The 22286-nt window shown below is 44.0% G+C and overlaps 2 protein-coding genes and 1 long non-coding RNA gene across 9 annotated transcripts in view; 1 reads left to right on the top strand and 2 right to left on the bottom strand.

Moving 5' to 3' along the window:
• CEP63 (centrosomal protein 63) overlaps positions 1-494 on the bottom strand; it is a 74415-nt gene extending 73921 nt beyond the window's left edge. For 3 of the 7 annotated variants that reach the window (XM_067737749.1, XM_067737754.1, XM_067737753.1), the window contains exon 1: positions 187-494. Coding sequence is in view for 1 of the 7 variants with exons in the window: in XM_067737748.1 (XP_067593849.1) it covers positions 41-147 (107 nt within the window). In the remaining 6 variants the exon portion in view is untranslated. Of the gene's footprint in view, positions 1-40 lie in introns of all 7 variants that reach the window. The other 4 variants (XM_067737751.1, XM_067737750.1, XM_067737748.1 and 1 more) reach the window with 3 other exon arrangements.
• The window catches only part of LOC137224407 (uncharacterized), a 224035-nt gene that overhangs the window by 147926 nt on the left and 53823 nt on the right, over positions 1-22286 (bottom strand). The window lies entirely within an intron of this gene.
• On the top strand, positions 109-6125 carry ANAPC13 (anaphase promoting complex subunit 13). The gene is made up of 3 exons (XM_067737761.1): positions 109-279; positions 1598-1723; positions 5723-6125. The coding sequence occupies exons 2-3, from the start codon at positions 1625-1627 to the stop codon at positions 5846-5848; spliced, it is 225 nt and encodes a 74-aa protein (XP_067593862.1). The 5' UTR covers positions 109-279; positions 1598-1624; the 3' UTR covers positions 5849-6125.

Here is a 22286-nt window from a genome sequence, read left to right on the forward strand (position 1 = left end):
GGGATGCCGCGAGCGCGCCCCCGAAGCTTCCCGCCGTTACCTCCCGCCGGGGGCGCGCACGCGCGTCACCGCCAACCTAACGTCCAGCCACAGTCGTCTGCACGTTCGTTCCGCCCACTGCCCCCTCACTTTTAATTGAAGCAACATCCTCCCTGACTCCCCCTCCGCGCCTGCAAATGGGCTCACCCATATCTGGGGATCGGAGAGAAGACCGTGCCGGTCACGTGACACTGAGGGCGTGGTCCGCTGGAGGCGGGCGCTGCGCTGGGCCGGTTGCTGGTAAGGGTTTCCCGCGCCCCTAGCCTAGGTCTTGGAGAAGCGGGGGTGCGTTCGGACTTATGCTGCTCCTCTTGGCCGAGGCCGTTCTCTTAACCTCATCCTCATAACCACTCCCCTCACCGCACTTCGGGAGGGGTGGAAAGGGACTTGCGCGGCGGTCCTGGGCCTCCCCCGCTGCCGCATTTGGTATATCCTGCCTCGGGCCGGAAGCCGCGGCTGTGGGGCCGCCTCCCACACCTGTACGGATGGCGGTGGCCTGCGAGGGTCATTTTTAGCGCGGGAAAAGGCGTTCTAGCTTTGCTACTGTAACTACACGTTTGCAGAGCTCTAAAACAGAGATGGATAAAACTGCCCTGCCCCGGGGAACGTACGCACCGCCTGTCTGGGAAGACCCTGTGACGGGCAATGTAACAAGCTCCCGATGGGGACCATTCACTGCGCCCAGGGAGCTATGGGGCCCGCGGAGGGGCGGGGACCGCGTTCTCCTTGGCGCTTAGAGAAAGTTCCTGCAGGAGGCGACCTGGGAGCTAAGTTTTTAGACTGACTGAGGGTTAGCTAGGGAAAAAAGGAACAAGATTGTGCACTCCAAGCATTGGAATAGTCACACGTGTAAAAAAAATTTTGTTCAGGAAAGTGTAATGGCTTGTTCTGGCAAGTGTGGCAAAGTGCTTGGGATGGTGGCCGTGTCCTGGTCATTGCACGCCTTATGCTATCCACCCTTCCAGCTCCTGAAGAGTGAAGGCACCTTAGCGCCTAATTCTGGAAATGGGATATTGACCCCGATGAGCTGACGCCCAACTTTGAGTTTGGAAGGAAGAGTAGGTGTTAGTGATGGGGCAAAAAGACCTTTAAGTGCAAAGGTTGGAAAGTATGACAGGGTTAGAGGTGTTTGGAAGAGGGACAGGTGGGAAAAGATTGAGGCCAGATTGGGGAAGGCTATGCTGAGTCATTGATACAAATTTTACACACAGCAATTGGAAACAGTAATGCCTGAGCAATCAGTCATATAGCCAACCTAACTTGTTTAGTGGATCATAAGGACAAGAAAGAACCGGTCAAGGGCAGAATGCGTGCTGAAGCTGGAGTGATCTGAGAAAACTTTACAGAAAGGTGGAATCTGTGTGTGACCGGGAAAATCAGCTGGGAGGGACTATCGTCTTATAAATAAACTGCAACCTGACCCAGATGAGATGAGTCTTTCCCAGGGTGATATCATGCCACAATTCACATCCAGGCTAAAAAGCCTGGAGAACCCTACTGCTAGATTACATCATCTCCTCAGTCTTCATGTTTAAGAAATAATCTTTTTGGCTTACAGATCTGGCAAGATCAAAGCTGCAGGAGAATGGACAGTGAGGTACAGAGAGATGGAAGGATCTTGGATTTGATTGACGATGCTTGGCGAGAAGACAAGCTGCCTTATGAGGATGTTGCAATACCACTGGTAGGCTGTAATTTGTGCTGAGGGTGATAGGTTAAAGGTATGATCTGGTAGACCCTAGTAGGGGTAGGATATCAAGACAAATAAACTAGTAAGGCAAAGAAATCAAAGCTGTGGAGTCCTCTAACTCTAGAAGCTTCTGGAGAACATTTAGCTTGACTTTGAAGAGAAATGTGGTTCAGAGGGCTGACGTGACCAGCTCAGTTAGGGGGTCATTCCAGAACTAGAACCCAGGTCTTCTGTGCCATGTTCTGTCTACCACACCAAAGCTAGTAAACCGGATGATGAAAGTTTAATGCACACAATGAGGGAGAATAAGAAGCAGTGGCATATGCACTTTATTTCTTCTCTACCTGTGGTTTGTCAGTTGACATTTTTAGAAACTCACATTTTTGGAACACATACCTATTCTAGGTTCCCTGGAAAATATTTGGAAGAGAACTGGCTTTTCTTCTTTTGCATTTAGACCATCACGCTCTTTTCTTTCCTGACCTCTGGAAAATTCTCCTGCAATGAGTTTGTTAAACCTAATGTAATAAGTGACCTAAACATTTTGCTTGAATAAATATTTATTAAAAATCCTATTTATGTCACAGAGGACTAGCAAGGAGAACAGAGACTGTTTTTCTTTAGAGCCTGCCAATTGCAAAGAGCCATTAATAAAATAGAGCTTGCAGGCAGACCATGTGCTGCTGCCATTTACATTTTCATCTAAGAATAAGAGGTAATATGTTCAGTGAGTAATAAACATAGCAAATAACAAGTAACAGCTTAGTTCAAGTTTAGAAAAATAATCAAAAGAGCATAATGAGAATTATAGTTCCACTTATTGAATACCTGTTTTGTGTCATAGACCAAGGTTGAAATCTGACATACATTATCTGTATCCTTAAGACATCCTTCAAGGGTGGTTGTGTTCTGCCCACTGTATAGGAAGGAAACAGAATCAAAGAGGGGAACTTGCCCAAAGGTTGGTAGCCAATAAGTTGGACTTCACACCGAAGTCTGTGAGGCTCCAGATCCTGTCCGGTGGTGGTTCTTTCATTCCGCAAGCAATTCTTGAAGCCTACTATGTGCCTTAAGACTTGGTAAACATAAGTACAGTTTCTGCCCCTCGGAGTCTAGAGAGGCAACATATATCAATAAATAATTGTAATAGTAAGTGTTCTAAGTGAGGGTTGTGAACAGCTATGTAGTGTAAGAAGTGGCTGATTGCCTGGTGGGCATCAGGAAGGACTTCAGAGAGATAAATCACATTTAAGCTGGTCGTAGGGAGGAAAAGAGGTTTAGTGAGGGTAGACAGGGGCCAACCAGCAGAGGGGACAGATATGCAAAGGCTCAGAGTTTTAAACTGCTTTCGAGCTGGTGAGGCAATTCAGTGTGGATGGAGGATATACTTCTCATAAAAGGTAGGGAGAAAAGTTGGTCTTGGACCCAATTTTGAGAGGAGCATTTGATGCCATGCTTAGCCCTCATCCTGAGGATATCCAGGAGTGAGTGATCTTCAAAGTAGAGATCTGCCATGCTCAAATATGTTAGAAAATCAGTTTAGCAGCATTGTTAGAGAACGTGTGTCAAGGAGAAAGGGGCCAGTGACAGGGCAAAGAGACCAATTAGAAAGCTAATGCAGTGTCTAGACAAGGGAGGAGGACCTAAACAAAAGCAAGAAAGTGGAGGGGAATTGCTGAATTCTGGACATACTAATAGTAGGATTTGGGGACCATTTGTGTGGAAGGGGTTGAGGGAGAGGAAGATTTCCATGCTGACTTCCAAGTTGTAGCCTGGCCCTGTTGCTAATCTGTGTTTTTTCCCAGGACGTGTGATTCTAAGGCAATGTTTGTGTCGTTAGCTTTTGTTGCTGCCTAACAAATAACCCCAAAACATAGTGGCTTAAAACAGCCGTTATTTATGTCATGATTTTGTCATTCACCTGAGAGAGTCTTGTGATCTTTGCCAGCTCGGTTGATCTCTGCTGGACTTGGTGGTGTTTTGCAGTCGGCCAGCAGGCTGGCTGGAGGCTGGGATGATGAGCTGACTAGGCCACAGTCTCATGATCCTGCAGATTAGCCCAGACTTCACAATCATTTTAGGGTTCTAAGAGCAGCATGAGAGGAAGCTGCAAGGCTTCATGGAGCCTAGGCCAAGAAGTCACATGATCAGCCCCAATGCAAGATTGGGGAAATAGACAGTGCCTTTTCATAGGAGTGGCTACAAAGAATTGTGGCCATTTTTGCAGTACCCCACAATAGATGATTGTTATGTTCACGATACTTTATGATACTTTGTGTTTGTTTTCCAGGCATATATGCAATTTTATATGTTGGCATTCATTGCAAGAGACAATAGTGACCAAATGAAAAACGTGTTATTTTAGAACAAGATGAAACTAAATAATATCTGAATTAAATAATTGATTAACCAAGGACTTGTTTATGCTTTGTCAACTGTAAGTAGTTACTGAAACAAAACTTTCTCTTTGCGATATTGCTTTAGAGAAAATGGTAGTTCCTTTCAATTTGTACAAGTATGTTTGAATCTGAGTATTTGTAGAGCAAGATGTGATTCAAACATACTTGTACATATTGTAATTAAATCATTTTATTCATATTGAACATCACTTTGAAGGAAAAAAGTTATTATATTCATATACTTCACATTGGAGTCCAGTGGGAAATCATAAGTCTAGATATTGAATAACAGTTTGCTACACTTAAAAAAAAGTCGGGCTTCCATGGTGGCGCAGTGGTTGAGAGTCCGCCTGCCGATGCAGGGGAAGCGGGTTCGTGCCCCGGTCCAGGAGGATCCCACATGCCGCGGAGCAGCTGGGCCCGTGAGCCATGGCCGCTGAGCCTGCACGTCCGGAGCCTGTGCTCTGCAACGGGAGAGGCCACAACAGTGAGAGGCCACAACAGTGAGAGGCCCGCGTACAGCAAAAAAAGTCTAAATTCAGATAACTGAAAAGAAATATATTGGTATCAGTGAATTCTAGTACGAAACAGAGTTCCAGTAGTAATAAATTTAAATTTAAAATACAAGGAAACTATCAAAAACTTCTCACCACACGCCAAAAAATGGTGAACTGTGCAAGGTGATGGATGTGTTAACCTTATTGCAGTAATCATTTCACAATATATATGTGTATCAAACCATCACATTGTACATTTTAAATTTACACAATGTTATATGTAAATTAAATCTCAGTAAAGCTCGAAATATATAAAAAAATTCCCCAGATTCTACACTAAGTGTGGCCCATGGCTTACCATTTTAAGAAAGTTGCGGGTAGGCTATGTTGTTTTATGTTGCCCTGCTCCACCACTAGGGGGAAGCCTCATCTATTGTGTTACATTTTCAGTGCTCCTACCTCCATTATAATATAGGCACATTGGATGCAGGATCGTTGTTGAATACCTTTCTTGTGCTTAAGGAACATGCCAGCAAGTGTGGTATTCTATAAAGCAGCCTTCCCAAAAAAAGATTTAGTACTGGCTCTTTTCAGTGTTCCTAGCCGCTAGTAAGGATGACAGTCCTTGCACTGGATACCCCATGCAGTGCTGGGCACCTGACCTGCATTTCCTCATTTAGCCCTCACAGCAGTCCTGTGAGATGGTGACTACTTTTTTTCTCTCGTTGCCTAAGAGGAAGCAAAGGCTGCAAGGGTCTGAATACCTTGCCTGAGTAACCCAACAAATGGTGGAGTCATGGCCTTGGATCCCAGTGGCTCCCAGAAGCCTGTGTCCTGAGCCTTCTGCCACACTGCCTGCCACACAAGTACCAGAGTCATAATGCCATCACTCCCGGCTGAAGACGGATGGGGCACGTTTGAGCGAGACTTGTGATGTTTCCTCACATTTTTTATTTTCTAGCTCTTTCCATAGGATACGCTTCTATGCTGCCTGTTTCTAGGAACTCACAGTTTTTAATTCCAAGTGCTTTTGAGTTTTAAGGGGTTTGTAAACATAGAGTGTGACATCGTCCTGAATGTCCATTGTACCTTTTCAGAATGAGCTTCCTGAACCTGAACAGGACAATGGCGGCACCACAGAATCTGTTAAAGAACAAGAAATGAAGTGGACTGACTTGGCCTTACAGTACCTCCATGAGAACGTTCCCCCCATTGGAAACTGACGCCTGGCTCCTTGTTCATCCACAGATTTTTTTTAAATACAGATACAAAATGTTTTCTTTCAGCCTCCTAATTTGAGTCTTTTAGTGTTAGATCAATGCTCAAAAATGTACAACTAATTTTGTGGCCACAAAATGCAATGTGGAAATACTCAACCCGAACCGGAAGCTGATGGCGATTTCTTGGGATTGCAGAATATCTGGCCCTTTGAACCTAAAGTTCTTCATTGACTAGCTCATATTTGAGCATGATTGATTAAACATTTGCCTTTAACTCTGATTTTGCTTTACTGTCAGAGCTTAACACTTCCCAACTACTTATATATGTCCTGTGACACAGGTGATTGAAGATATGAGAGGGAAAGGTGAAGAACAACGAAGCCAGACATGAGAATTAACTTCTCATGTACCCCCATTCTGAGAATCATCTGAGTGGGTGTGTGTGGAGTCTGTAGGTATAATGGACGTATAGATGGCCCATTCACTGACTACTGGGATTCCTAAGATTCCCCATGATATTTTCAAACTTTGGATAAATTTACAAATTAAAAGCTATCTTGACGGTTAACCCCTGCTCTCCCTACAGCTTCCTTTGGTGCCGCTGGAAAGGCGAGATAGACCATTAGTTTTATCCAGTAACAGGATTTCTTATTTTCTCAAAGCCCTTTCAGATATAACTGAAGCACCATGGAATCAATATTTGGTTACACATTTGTGAAATAACTTGTATTTTGGAAAACGCATTGATGGACATTATCTCCTAGAATTCTTTGCCTGTTTTATGTGGGATCTCTTTTATTCTCTCCCCAGATTGTAAATTCTGTGGGAAGAGGCCCTGGCTTTTACATCTGTATCCCTCATTGAAAAACTGGAAACACTGAATAATTGAAATCTCTCTTCTCATCATTTTTTTAACTGGGTCATTTTATTTACGTACCTTTTAGGAGTAGGAAGTGTACCACAAAACAAATGAACCGATTTTAGGGTTTTGATAGGAAACATGGTTGTAACAACTCACCTGACATCCAGACACACCCAGGCTGATCTCCCTGTGGATCAGTGACTTGCCTAGAAGTCATTTATCTCAGAATAAAGACCCCAAGTCAGCAGTCCCTCAATAACTGAAGACAGACGACCCAGTAGAAAAGAGAATTACGATGTTCAGAAAAAACATTTTATACCGAAAGAGAACAAAGCTTTTCAAAAAATTAAAGTACCTAAAATTCCACAGTTCTTCCATGTTCTAGTTAAATGAGGGCTTTACTACAACTTTATTTGTGGTGTATAATACCTAAAACACTGACATCTGGACATTAGGAGATGTTCATATGAATCCATCCATGCTTGTGGACCCAGCCTTTCCCAGGGGTATTGGTAGAACAGTGAAATATGAAAGCTGTCTGGATTTCAGCTGAATCAGAATGAGGCTTGTAAGACAGGCAGCTGTTGGTTTATCTGCTTGGCTTGTGACCCTTATCTGAGAACTGCCCCCACGCCAAGTTTGTTACCCTGTGATGTGGTGACAGCCATAGCTCATATGAGGAATTAGGTGACAAATTCTGGGCCAAATTGTCAACTGCAGCTTTGGAATCTGCCCATCTAGGACTGGCTTGAGGATCATGGGCACAAGAGATGCTAGGCTGCCGTTGTAGGGTGCCTTTTCAACCTTATGTGCCAGAATACCCAAGGAGGAAAGTGTCTGCAGAGGGAGGCTCAGAGGCTGTGTCCCTGTAGCTTTCTAGTTGGTTCCTGCGCCTTGGTTCCTGTAACTTTCGAGTTCAAAGCATGTGTGTTGCTCTCCTCTATGGGAGGCACCTCACTTGGTGCTGAGAATATGGCAGTGAACATCATAAGTATGGCTTCTGCCTTCATTTAGTGAGGGAAACAAGCATTAAACCAATAGGCATACAAATCTTTGATTTTAAATTGTGACACATGCTAGGAAGAAAAAATAGAAGATGTCCCTTAGGTTCCTAGAAGCAAAATCTGAAGCAGTTTCTTGTGCAAGGAATTTATTGAGATTGTGCGCTCAGGAGAAATCTGTGAGGGAAGCAGGGTAGGGCAGGGGAAGAACCTGAGCAAAGATGTGGCTTCAGCTGGAGTCTGGCCTCTGCCTGATCCCACAGGAGCTACAGAGCACGATGTTACCAAGTGACTTCCCACCTTGAAGCAAGATCCTAGGCCTTCGTGTTGAGTATGCAGTGGTCAGCCATTGGCTCTGCCCTCCCTCCGTCCCCCAGGGAGGGCATAACCAGGCGTTGCCAGGGTCCAGGGCTCTCCAGGGAACAGTGTATCTCCTGGCAGCCAACACAGTCAGGGAATGGGTGCACAGATAGACGGGGCAAAGGGGATCTGGGCCCAGCAGTGACTATTGCAGGGTATAGGGAGTATGACTGGGGACCTGATTTAGATTAGATAATCACAGCAAAACTTTGTGATAAGTAGCTTTTATAGCACATAATTTCAAATATTTTGTATTTGAATTTTTTCCATTGTCCAAGGAAGTGGCCAGGTCCTTAGTGCTTCCAGTTCACAGCAGAGAGCATGTGCTCAAAACCAACCCTACCCCCTTTTGGGGAGCAGAGGAGGGAGGGAGAGGAGGAGCCTCTTAGGAGTAGTGGAAGTCTGTGCCCCAGTGGCTGGTGGTACCCAGGGAGATGGTGAACTTCAGAAGCTTGTGGTTTGGGGGTGCCCCAAAGGAAACCTGAAGTCAACCTGAGTCTCCCAGCTTGAGCAATGACACCCTAGCACTGGAACCACCTCCTTCAAGGGCCCCTCAGAGTTGACGGTGAGGATAGCATCAGGGACGCAGATGGACTGGAGAGTAGAGGTTCTCGCCCATTTTCAAGCTCATTTATGAAAATCCTAAATGCTTGTGAGACCCTGAAAGAGGAAAGGATGCCTCAGGGACCACAGATCTAATTTCTGCTGCAGCACAGCAGAATGGAGCCGAAAAGATTTAATTTGCTCTGAAGAAAATAAGAAAACATGATATTTCCTGTACCCTCCTTGAGTTTGTGGGCCAACACCTGACAGATGGGTAGGAGTAGCCAGGGTAAGAATTAGTGGGTGAGGATTGATGGCCAAGAGCAAATTGCATAAAGCTCAGAGGTGGAGCTGGCATCCCGAACAAGGTGGGTGGGGAGGCAGGAGGAGGTAGAGGAGTGGCCTAATCAGGTTTTGGTTTTTTTAACCTTTTTTTTTTAACCTAAGTCACTCTGAGTTTGAGCCGGTAAGAACAGAAGTGGAAAGACAGAAGAGTTTGCCTTGGCTCAAGTGAGGGGTGATGATGGCTTGAACCAGCAATATGGGGGTGGCAGTAGAGGGACTTGGAGTACCTTAGAGGTCATTGCCCACAAGTGCCAGGTGAGAGGTGTGTGTCAGGAAGCCAGCACCCCGGATGGTGGTTGTGTGGTTCAAAAGAGACTCGGGTTCCCAGTGTGAGTGCTAACCTGTGACCAAGGGGGAAATTCTCTGAGCCAGACACACGACTCTGGGTGCAGCCTCTGTCCTCTAGCAATGGAGAATCTGGTCCAGGAGCTGCCCATCCTTTGAAGTCCAACTTAAACCCACTTCTTAATAATATAGTAACAATAGTACAGTTAACTGAGTGCTTCTTTGTGTTTTAGACACGTGACCTCCAGCCCTCATGTCCACTTTTTAAGGTGGATATTATTGTCCTCATTGATCAAGTGATGGCAGCTTAAAATTGAATAATTCATTCCAAGTTAAAGTCACTCAAATAGTAAATGGGTTCCATTCTAGGCTGTCTGATCCTAAAATCTGTGTCCTCTTCCTGGACCACGTGATGTCCCCTGAAAAACCTTCTGTGACCACTGCATTCTGAAATGGGAAGAAAATCCTATTGGATCATTTAGAACTTGCAAATGTTTACCTTCTTTTACAATTGAGATAAAAAAACTGAAAAATTTTTGCTAGGAACCTAGGAGTCATGAAACATTTAAAAATTCAACCTATTACCAAACCTATATATAATTCATATAACTCATAATTTTACCACCATGAGTCATGTTGTTGTCACTGGTTTGTGTACAAGGTCAAATCCCTAAGATGTGTTTTCAGATTTTGGTGCTTTGACAGTTTGATGTCAATGCTACTTAGTACCCAGCAGGAGGCGCTCAATTCCTTTAAGAAAGTCAGAATTGCTGGCGGAACTTTAAGTAAACTCTAACTCAAGGTCCTGAATAAATGTGGTGTTTTGCTTGGGAGCAATTCTGCATATCTGGATTCCCAGTGTGCTGGGTAAGGGTTTGTGTGAGTCCCCGGAATTTTGGCTGGCCACACATGGACTGGACAGCTCACCTAGTGGGCTTCTCACTCCCGCTCTGTGGGGGGCCAAGAGGGCACATGGAAGGTGTGGGGAGTTCAGAATTTGGGTTACAGAAAAAGGTAGCCAGAATCAGGGGTTTTGCCCACCTGTGACCCCAGCTTATAGACATAGTCCGGCCTGGGGATTCTTTACTATGCCATTTCCCAGCTCTTTGTGTTAAGTTATTTGGAGATGTTAGGTACCATCCTGGAATGATCTATTAGACTCTAGAAAGACTGTTTGTTTCCCAAATCTTCCTCCTTGATGTGGCCCTGCCACGGTTAAATTCATCCCCCAGTCCATTGCCACGCTGCACCTCAACCATGGGCTCCTCTGGGAAGTACTGGGGGAGGTTAGGGGCTGGCGGGGAAAAGCAGCTGCGCCATCTCTTGAGAGGACTTCACGTCTGTGGCCTTCCTGGCCTTGGCCTCTGCACCTGAGCCAACCAGGACTGGCTTCGTGAGCACACAACCTGTGCAGACATACAGGCCCTGCACGCAGAAGGCCCTGCTGTGGCTCTGTTGAAACCAGTAATCATTTTTGAACAAGTGGCCCACATTTTCATTTTGTACTGGGCTCTGTAAATTCTGTAGCTGGTCCTTGGCAGTCATCTGTAGGGGTTCCACCTTGTTAGTGAGAATTCAAGACACCATGAGTATCGGCCTTTGGGGTGACAGAAAAGCAGGCAGGTCCGGGAAAAGGAAGAGAAAAGCTGGTGCAGACCTCCAGGCTTGCTGCGGAGTCCTGAAATGTATTCTGGCTCCTCAGCAAATCCTACAAGTGCAGTTGCTGAAATTGTTTCCTGAGCTCCTCTGTCATTCTTGCTGCCTGATAGCTGACCCTGGGGTGAGGGGTATGTATAGAAATGCTAGAAGTGCAGCAAGACAGATTTTTGTGGATGGCTGAGAGAACCTGAAGAGAGATGATCACCCAATCCCAGGCGTGTTCTTGCCCAAGTTTCATCTGGAGCTCAGCCGACTACTATATGGATGTGTACTCTGTCGCCCTGGGTACGGCAATGCAGCTGGCTCACAATATAGCCTCTGACCAAGTAAGAGGAGAAGCACAGCTACAGAGCTGGGAAACACCGTCAACACATTCCTTCATGACGCGTTCTACCTAGGTTTTTATTTAGTTTACCCTTCTGTGTTGAGCCATATGAAAAAGCTGCTTTTATAGGTCAAAGTCATCAGTCACAATTTCCTCTGTCTTTAGCTAATATTCTTACCTAGAGCCAACTGTGCATGAATACACCCAAAGACACATACACACACAGCACACACAAACCAGATTTGATGGGGGAGGTGAGGAGTTGGCAAAGGGTGGAGAATGTGAAAACAGCCAAATGACTGGAAAGGAAGTGAGGGAGGTTGATGCATAAACCCATCCCAGTGATTCCATGCCTCCCCTAGTGACTCAGCTCCCCTTTATCGTCGCGCCACCACCCAAGGCCGAAGAGGTTTTCCTCCGCCCTTGCCATGGTCCTGCCTCCATTCTCCTGACACCTCTGCCCATGCAGCTCAGTCTCAAGCACTACCCGCTGCCCCCACCACCGTGCTCACAGATTGGTACTCACTCTAACTGGCAGGCAGTCTAACTGTGAGGTCTTCTTGAGGAAGAGTGAGGTGACAGCTTCCCTGCCTCTTTGCCAGTGGGGACACCCTTACATCTGTCATCCAATAAGACCCTCCGCAGCCTACCCCAGCTCAGCCCAGACAGATGGGAACAGGCCTACCTGGTGAGGCCCTTCTCTTCAGGCCCATCTTCCTGGCTTTCGCCTTCCCAGCCACTCTCCTCCCAGCTCAGGCTCTCAACTCCCAGGGCTATGCAGATGTTGGGAGATACTCCTTCTACCCCACTTACAGCTGCTGTTCAGCCAGGACTGCCTTCTAAGAGATTCAGTGCTGACAAATCCAAGCTCTTAGCCAGGGAGTACAGGCAGCAGAGGCTTCAGGAGTACAAGAAAAATGAGCCCCAGGCCGGACTGGAGGGTTCCTGATGGACTGGACTCAGACAGGAGTGGAAGGGCTGTGGCTCTGGTCCCCCCTCCTCCCATTGACTGCTTCCTGCCTCTTTCATCAGGTTTCAGTCTTTCTCTAAAATCAATCAAGGAATCAGTCTTTCTCTGTGTATGTTCCTATTTCTCTTTCTTGCTATTTTTCTCCCTTTCTCTTATTCAAGCATTTATCTAAATATCTTCCTCTATACATTAGACTTATCTTTCTTCTTTCATGTTGCAAATTCCTTTAAAGTAGAACTCACATCACATTTGCATCTTGTTTTATTTTACATAATAGTTACTTATATGAAATTACATCTAAGTAAAGCATATATAGGCTGCTGCAAAGTATAGTGGCTAAAAGTACAGACTTTGGAGGCAGAAAGACCTAGGTTGCAAACCCAGCGTAGGAAAAAAAAAAAAAAGCCAGCGTAGCACATCTGGTGCCCATCCTCAAATAAGTTATTTACCTTTCTGAACCTGAGTTTCCATGTTGGAAATTGGGTTGACAATATTGCTTACGTGATGGCTTATTGGAGGACTAAATGAGACAATGCAAGTAAAGTGCTTAGAACAGTTTCTGGCACGTGGGAAGCACTTGATAGACATTAGCTTTTATTCGTTTTCAATATAATAAAATAAGCGTTTCCAAAATAATTCTACACTGATACTCAGAAGTAAAGCAAAAATAATCCATTTTATTATGTAGATAATTATTCCCCCCAAAATCCTCGGGGATTATTTTATATAATAGAACCAGCAAGGAATTAGAAGGCAAAACACCTGGGTTCAAGTTCTAGCTCTATTACTTACCAGCTGTGTGACCAGGAGCCTGTCAACCTCTCTGAGCCTACATCACAGGGTTAGGGAATAACATGAGTACAATAAATTCAAAACTGTTTTGTAGTTATAAAGAACTGTATACACTTACATTAGACATCTTTATTTACTTCATAAATTCACAATTTATTCTAAATTCATGTTTCATAGAGCTCTTAACATATGTGCTAATTTAAACATAATAAATGTACATGTAGGTATATCTGTATGTGAATGTACATAAACATGTTTTTAGAAGTCTGGAAGGAAAGACAGCAAATTATTGGCAGTGGTTGCCTCTTGGAACAAGATTAGACTGGCCAAGAAGGAAATTGTCACATATTACTCTATCTTCTTCTGGAAAAGGATAGTGTTGGGGTTATGGGTAACTTTTGAAAATTATAATGTAGATATTGTGAAAATCAGAATGGCATTGCTTTTAAAAAAAGTATTTCCACTGCCTTTGAATAAAGATTTGGAACATACGTTAAAACTTGTGTCAGCATTCAGTAACTCATTCTACTGACGTTCAGCAGGAGCACCAGCTCTGTGTGAAGCACTCTGGGAGATGCAGAAGTAGATCAGATGTGGAATTTTACCTGAGATTACAACAGATCAGGTAAGACACTTAGGCAAAGAGTCATAATCTAAGAAGAAAGTGGTCAGTGTGCTTGGTGTACTATAAGTGCTCAGTAAATACTTTCTGGATAGATAGACACAGGGATGGATGGATGGATGGATGGAGATATAAAGATAATGCCATGAAAGAAGGAAGGCAGAAGAGGAATAGGTCTAGAGCTGAGGGAATTTAGAAAAGCTTTGCAGAAAAGATAGCCTTAGAAAGACACGCTGGTTTTGGACATCTAGAGATGAAAAGGGGAATTGGGAAAGTCCCTTAGTGATGATATCCTGTCATTCCTGATTCTATCCCAGTTTTTTCTTCCCTCTCTCACTTCCTTCCAACGAAGAGGCAGAGCTGGTATGTTTGGAAACATGTGAGAAATTTTGGTGTTACAGTGACTGGGGTGGTGGGGAAGGGAGGTGTCAAAGGCTACTGCTGTATTTAGTGGTATTTTGGCCAGAGCTGTTAAATATACTGCAGTAAAGAATTATTCTAAAATATTGATGGTGAACACATTGAGAAATACCAGTTGGTGAGAGAAGCATCATAAACGATTATTACAATGTCATAAAGAAAGTGCTGGGCTTCCCTGGTGGCGCAGTGGTTGAGAGTCCGCCTGCCGATGCAGGGGACCTGGGTTCGTGCCCCGGTCCAGGAAGATCCCACATGCCGTGGAGCGGCTGGGCCCGTGAGCCATGGCCGCTGAGCCTGCGCGTCCGGAGCCTGTGCTCCGCAACGGGAGAGGCCACAACAGTGAGAGGCCCGCGTACCGCAAAAAAAAAACAAAAAACACTATAACAAAAGTATATGTTTCTATTTAAACATGCATATGTCTGCAAAAATCAGACAAAGGTCAAGAAGGACACAAACCAAACTACCCTGAAGGGTGAGGAGGGACCAGCACAGGGCTTTTGCTTCTACTCTCTAATCTTCTGTATTATTTGAACATATGAATATTTTACAATAAGAATGTACTCATATATTACATAATTATAATACATAAAATATTATAAAACACTACAGGGGCAAGATTCCAGCTTCCAAATACCTAGACATTTGACATAGAGATTGATCTATCATCTCTCCATCTATCTAGAAAGACGCAGTGAGAGAGAGAGAGAGAGAGAGAAAGCAAATATGACAAAATGTAATACTTGTTGGATCTAGGTGGAGGGATATGGCATTCATTGTATTATTTTTTCAACTATTTTAAAATTTTTCTCATAAAGTTGGAAATAAAAACACATCAAATACACATCCTTGGACACATACACACTTTTCCTACGCAAGCAAATTTTTCCAGATGTGTGAGCAAATCCTGTGGCTTGCTCGGCTGCAATTATGGCCAAAAAGCATTGGCAATCCTTCCCTCTGGCTTCTTAAAGCAAGTGTGTCTCACTCCTGTGTCTTGAGTAGGCTGCAGAGGTCTCAGTGTACACTAACTGGGGTGGTCAGCAGCCCCCTCCCCAGTCCCTCTGCAGGCAGAGTCTGGGCCAGGGCCTAGTGGGGAGCAGGGACCTAGCTGTCTCTCTGCCCCTCTTCCTACAGAGACCAAAGCCAAGGACACCTTTAACATGAAATATGCCCCACCCCAGGTGTGTATTTATGCCAGCCAGCCCCATGAAGGGTAGAGGTGGCCATTGGTAAGAAGAGGACCTGGGGGCTCCTTCATGGCCACAGGACCCTTCATCAGTCTTCCACCTGGTGTTTATTTTTGAGATAGCAGTGTGAGAAGAATGGGGGGAAAAGGAATTGCAAAAAAAGGAATTGGAATTTTAATGAGAACCATCTGGAGTGTTTGCCAAGGGTGTAATGTTTGGTATAAGAAAGTAATTCCTCTGCTTCAAAGAGGAAACGAGAAGTGAAGGAAATTGTTATATCGTGCTTACCCCCCAAAACTGATGCTGAACAGAACCACCTATAACACGCACATCACACATGACCGGGGGGGTGAGGCAGGGCTGCGGGGAGAAGGAGAGGGCCCTTCTTCGCTCTGGTTCTCCTCTGTCAAGGAGACTTTGGGGGATGCGTTGTGGTGGGCCCTGGGCCAGCGCCTGGAATCTGGGTAACCATGGAAACGGGCCCGCGGGTGACAACAAACACGGGTTGGAATTTCAGCGTTCGCAGCCAGGCCACGGAGGAATGGGAAAGTTCGGGAAAGTTTTTCTGTTTGTTTTTTACCCGGGGTTGCGGGGGAAGCACAGGAGGGAGCGGCGGTGCTCCGAATAAACGCTCCCTGCCCGGCACCCCAACGGAACCACAGGGAGCCAGATTCTCTCGGAGTCTCTGTCTTCACCTTATTCCTTTTATTATTTATAGCCCCCCGCATTCCACCAAGCATTGCACCGGGTCTAAAGCCGCTCCTGAGGGGTGGCGGTGCACAGCCGATCCTTGCCTCAGCGGGAGACGGGCGGCCCCAAAATCGCAGAGCCTGAGGACGGCCCCCTCCGCATCGTCTCAATTCAGCCTCACAACAGCACTGGGCCAGGGTGGCCAGGTCCCCACTTTACACAGGGGGTCAGGAAATTCAGAGAGCCAAGGTCGGAGGGCGGCCATCCCAACCCAACCCATCCTCCTTGCACCAGGCCATCCCACCTGTAATCGTTATTCTGAAACAAATGAATAATTACGGTAGTCAACATTTATGAAGAAAAGTCAACTGTTCTACATCCATCGGCACACAAATGCCAGCTATCCCTGTGGCTGAAGATGTGGATCTTGACTGAATGGGAAAAGATCTATATGATGGAAGGAAGAAATTTTTAGAGCTAACAGGCAGAAAAAATTAAAGAACCCATGATATAGATAAACAACAAGGTCCTACTGTATAGCACAGGGAACTATATTCAATATCTTGTAATAACCTACAATGGAAAGAATCTGAAAAAGAATATATATATATATATATATATATACACATAAGTATCACTTTGCTGTACACCTGAAACATTGTAAATCAACTATACTTCAATTAAAAATAAAATTAAAAAAAGAACCCATGGACTCTAGAATTTTCTTCTCTGAGACCTTTAGAAAGAGAATGCCTGGCAGAATACCTAGACAGAAGCACGCCTGAGACTGAAGGAACCGTAAAGACACTCACTGCGGGCTCTGTGCTTTGCAGACAGGGAAACCAAGGCAGAATCGGGGGCTGGGCCCCATGTCCTGCTTCCTGGTACAAGGTTGTCTTCTGGACAGCATGTCCCAGGACCCCAGAAACAAGCCCATGGTTGACCCTGGAGTCCAAAAGTGGGTTTTGGTGAAATAGTATGAATCAGCAGGGTTAAAATAGTAGGTAATACAACTGTTACAGAGCAGAGGACAGTTGCAGAAAAGGGGAAAAAATGCTTAACTTCATATTCTTCGCAACTGAGATCAATATGGTGTAAAATCCTCCCTAGTTTCACCATCGTGACCATCAATAGTTAAGAGCGAGTCTCCGTTCTGAAAAGAGAGAGAGACTCAACAGTTAAGAATTTAGCAAAGAAGATAGTTTTAAATGAGCAAAGGTACATAACTTTATAACAGTTTCAAGAAATCATCTTGAAACTTCATTAGCAAAAAATGCCCCTGAAGAAGCCAACAGGAAATAAAGAATTGCGAGGAATTTCTGGAAATAGGAGAGTGTTTTTTTTGTTTGTTTTCAAAATGGGAAAAAAAAGTTTTTAAGGAAAAAGGAAGCCCTGACCCACATAAAGATAGGGTTTCAGTGAAACTAATTTGAGACCAAGAAGGAAAGTGTTAGCCTCTCAGCAGTTTGAGAGCCAGGCCCTGATGGCTTTGTGTGGGCTGCAGAGAGCAGCAGCTACCCCCAAAACATGGACTCAAGAAACAGAGCCAGTTTTACACTAAAGATGAAATTTCATTCACAGGAAAGTGACGAATCTGCCCAACTGTCCACAGCCATGTTGAAATTTATATAGAAACTTAAAAATTGTTTCAGTGAGTAATCCAGGAATAGTTGCTATTTATCCTGAAGTCACTGGTTTTTCCCTAAAGCTCTGCCTTATAACTTTCTATCCTGACACCCCTATTTCCCTTATTTAGTTGTGAAAAATGGCGGGGGGGGGGAATATCATTCATTTTCTCAGCAAATATTTTTAACAACGTACTCTATGCCAGGCCCTGAATAAAGGGCTGCTACTGTATCAGATTATTGCCTCTTGGGCTTAATACCGTATCTGAGTTAATATTACAATGCAGAGTCTGCTGTGAATCTCTGAGACTCCCATAAAGTGTTGAGAGTACATAATACCGTAAGTACTATGCAAGCTTAAAGAAGCCACTGCCCGTTCTTAATGAGAATCTTCTGTTTATGATTCATGGATTAAACCCCCATAAATGGTTTCATGTACATGCCCAAAATATGTGGATCCACAAGAGGTCTGAGTGTATTCACATAAGTATGTGTCTGCTCGTGAGAAAGTGTGTGTGGGATGGAGGGAAGGAGTAGAAACTGTTTTAATTTTTAAAAGCTTAGAGGGCAAGCAAAAACTATTTATATACATCATTACAAAAGTGAGTGTATAGGACATAAAGATGGGAGAAGCCAATGCATTTCCAAATTGTCATTCCTTTAGCTCTTGAAATGATGACTCCTTAATGGGAAATCATGGGCTGGTGTTTGTTTTCTCAGTGATAATTACACTGTTACTGTTGTTTTTTAATCCCAGTAATTCTAAAAAGGGGGTTTAAATAGGATTTTAAAAATCACTTTTTATCCTTTTATAAAAAACTTTTTATCCTTTTATAAAAATCGTATTAAAAAAAAACCTTTATCACTCAGCTTTTCATTATCTCACTGATAATTACACTGAAAGGTCCCCACTGCTGTTGGCATGGTGGCCTCCACACCATTACAGCACGCAGTACTAGCCTGACTGATTTGAAAGGGCCTTAGACGAGATCATCTCAGCCCAGGGTGCCCAATTATTTGTCATGAGAAAGTGTTCTCCAGGCAAGGTGTCCCTTTCTGACCGACTCCAGATTGTACCCATTGGATGAGCGGAAGCCTAAGTATTGGGCGTGTTCTGAGTGAGGAACACCCTGCAGACCCTTTCCTGTCCCCTCCCTGGCCTGTCACCAGTGGCTTGCTTCCAGCCTTCATGGGGACAAACCAGCAGAAACATTAGAGCTATTACTTAGATGTTCTATGCTATGTAAAATTGAAGAGCATCACTTCTGTTTTTGCCAAAATGCCTATGTGAAGCTGGATTTTTCAACATAACTCTGATAAAAAAAAAAAAAAAAAAAAAAAACTATGAACCAGAATATATTGAACTCAGGTTTGTATTGTGCTGTCAAATGCATGTCCACAGACAAGCCTGTATCAAGGTAATATCCTATATCCAACAAGGAAACCTGCAATATCTGTGTGTTATTTAGGATGCTTTTGGCTGGAAGTAACATGAGACTCAACTAACAGAAGCTAAATCAAGGAGATTTATTATAGCATATAACCAACCCAGATCCAAGGTTGGTTAATTCCACAGCCAAATGACACCATCCAGAACCCAGGTTCCTGTCCATTGTTAAGGTTCTTGTGTCCTCCTCAGCTGTCAGCTTGCTCTGCTCTGGTCACAAGATGGTGGCCACAACTCTGGGCAACACATCCTCACATCTGAAGCAGAAAACCATTTATCTTTTCCCTCTGGTTCGAGGATGGGCTGATGGCAGAATCAGAGCCAATGAGAGCCTAGCTGGGAAAGTGGAACAGAGGTGAGTAACACACATGCATACACTGGATGGATATAGCCATGTGGGCTGCTGGCAGCTGTCTTGTAACTATGTGGTGAGTGCATATCTGAGAATGATCTGACTGTTCAGAGAAGAGAAGAATCAAGCAAAGAGAGCAGAACTGGATACGAATGCCATTCTGAAGCCACATATGCCTTTTGGCCTTTTAGCTACCTGAGTCAATAAATTCCTTGTTTGACAGGACAGTTCAAGGTTGGTTTTCTGTCACTTGCAACATAGAGACCTCACTCATACACCTCTCTTGTCTAACTTTTCCAGCCCTAAACTGGTCCTCCAATTTTGTTTTGCTTTCTAAAAGCATTACTGGTTGGGACGTCCTACAATATAGCTGGCCGGTACTCATTAAAACTGACGAGGTGTAATAAACAAAGACTGAGAAATGGTCTCAGATCAGAGGAGACTAAGGAGACGTGAAAACCAAATGCAAAGTGGAATTCTGGATCAGATCCTGGGCGAGAAAAATATATTAGTGAAAAAACTAGGACAATCCAAATAAAGCCTGTAGATTAGTCCATAATATTGTACCTGTGTTAATTTCTTAAATATGCTGTGGTTAGTAATGCGTTAACATTAGGGGAAGCTGGGTGAAAGGTGTGGGAACTCTCTGTATTATCATTGCAAATTCTCTATGAATCTAAAATGATTCCAAAATAAAAACTTTTAAAAGATATATTACCAGTCCCTAATACTCCAAAGTCTAGTAAACACTGAACTTGTCTGCCTTCTTCAAGTCACAGATAAGCACATTAAGTCCCAGAGAGGTTAAGGGACTTGCCTACCTCACTTGGTGATTCATGTCAGAGCTAAGCCTAGAATCCAGGTCGTATCACCTGGACACACAAATCACCCTGCAGCCAGGGGACCCAGGGACCTGGCTCAAAGGAATTAGTTTCCATGGAAACAGCTCTTCTCTAAGCATACTAAATTCCCTTGCTGCTCCCCATATTAGCTCTGGTCTATTACATTTCAAAGTCCATTTTTCACATTGATAAACGACACAATTACAGCAGTCCAGGAAGGAGCTATAACATCGTGGAAAAGGAATCTGTACCAGAAATTTAAACTACCATAAGGTCAAGGGATTAACATCAACCATAAATAGAAACCATCACATTCTGTGGCGCCTGCCAATCACATTCACATGAATTAAGCATTTTCTGAAAAGCAATACACACAAAAAATATTAATTCAGGATAAGCCCAAGCCACTACATTTCCAAAGACAGATTTTTAACGGGGCTGTATCTCCAAGAAATTAGGTGGGAGGGAACATGGAATCCTGGAAAAATACAACATTAGGTGACTCAAAAAGTGGTTCTAGTGATGACAGACACTGATGTCAAAGACTCGTTTGTAAAGCTTGGAATAAATGTGTTTCATACCATGTGAAGGAAGAAGCAGAACAAGGCTCGGCCCTCCTAGAGCAGTCTCCTGTACCATGCTGAGTTCCTCCATGTAGAGCTGAATAATACAGTCTCAAAATGAGACTGAGTAAAAGGGAGCTACCCTGGTCCACCTGCTTCCCCCCAGGCACACCAGTCCCGTCCTCCACGGTCCCCCTCCTGTGATGCTGGTGGCATCCACACCCCGGTACCCAGAGCTGGACAAGGAGTCGGCCACGGATGTTAGTTCCCTCCTCCCCTCTTTTCCCGCCCAATTATTACTCCTCTTTCACCTTATGAGCATGGGCCCTTAGGCAGAGCTCAAGCATCTGCTGGTGTGTTGATCACAGAAGGTGAGAACCCAGGAGATCCCTGAGAAACATGGACAGAGGTAAGCTCATTAGCACCCTTCCCCATAATTGCTGGTGACTATTGGAATTATCTGATAAAAGTGATGACAATAGTCCCCCTTCGTTGGCACAGAGATGATTCAGGAAGCACATCTTGATAGAGGGAAAAGCCATAATTTCCAATGTTGGCTATGGTGTCCCTCATTACCTAATGGTTATATGACAGAAGATAAAAAATGAGCTTGACAGGCAGGAATAACGGGCCCCAAATGAGAAAATGTAATTTAGAAAGAATGTAGGCAGTGCCCTACAGTTAGGTTCCAGAAAGTGCCTTGCAGAGGCCCAGGAGGCAGCGTGTGGTGACAGCCAGGGAAGAGGGCTGGGCCTAGGAGTGCCAGGTCCCAGCAGAGCCTCTGGCCAGCTGGCTGTGCTTGGACAAGTTACTAGCTTCGGGGAATGCAGTGTTCTCATCTGGAAAATAAGAAAAATGGGATGCTCTTTCCTGTACGTCCCAGATTTGAAGCAATTTTTTGCCAACAATAGGAGTATGACTCAGTGAATTATGGTGCGTCCTCATGATAGAGTATCATGCAGCTGTTACAATCCCTTTGTTTCCCAAGAATATCTAAGGTGAGAAAGTGTTTCTGACATGATGCTGTTAAAATTAAAAGTAGGATGAAAAAAATCAAATATGGATTATGATTCTAATTGTGCAAAATGGAACAGATGCCTCAGAGAAATAAAAGACTAGAAGAAACCACAAAAAGTATTAACAGTGTTTACCATGGGTTGTTTAGTTTTTATTATTCAGAGTGTTTAGAATTGCATTTATTATTACAAATTGCAAATGCTTGATTAAAAATTCCAACGATACACAAGTATATACAGTAAAATTTAAAGTTCCTCCTTTTTCCTCCCACTGCCACTCCCCAGATGTAAGCTATATTAACATTGTGAAGTAAATTGGACTTTACCAAGTTTGAAGCTGAATTTGCTAGAAGTGTCCTTTGGTACAAGCAGTCTATTTACAATGAGAAAGTTAGAAACATAGATGGTTTCTATTTTAAAATAAAACCTTTAAAACCATTGTAAACCCTAGGAAGAGAACTTCAATGAGATATTAGAATAAAAGTAAGAATTAGGATAAGAACAAATAATAATAATTAAATCTAGGTACTAGCAC

The sequence above is a fragment of the Pseudorca crassidens genome, chromosome 5, assembly GCF_039906515.1.
Source record: "Pseudorca crassidens isolate mPseCra1 chromosome 5, mPseCra1.hap1, whole genome shotgun sequence".
Classification (NCBI taxonomy): Eukaryota; Metazoa; Chordata; class Mammalia; order Artiodactyla; family Delphinidae; genus Pseudorca; species Pseudorca crassidens.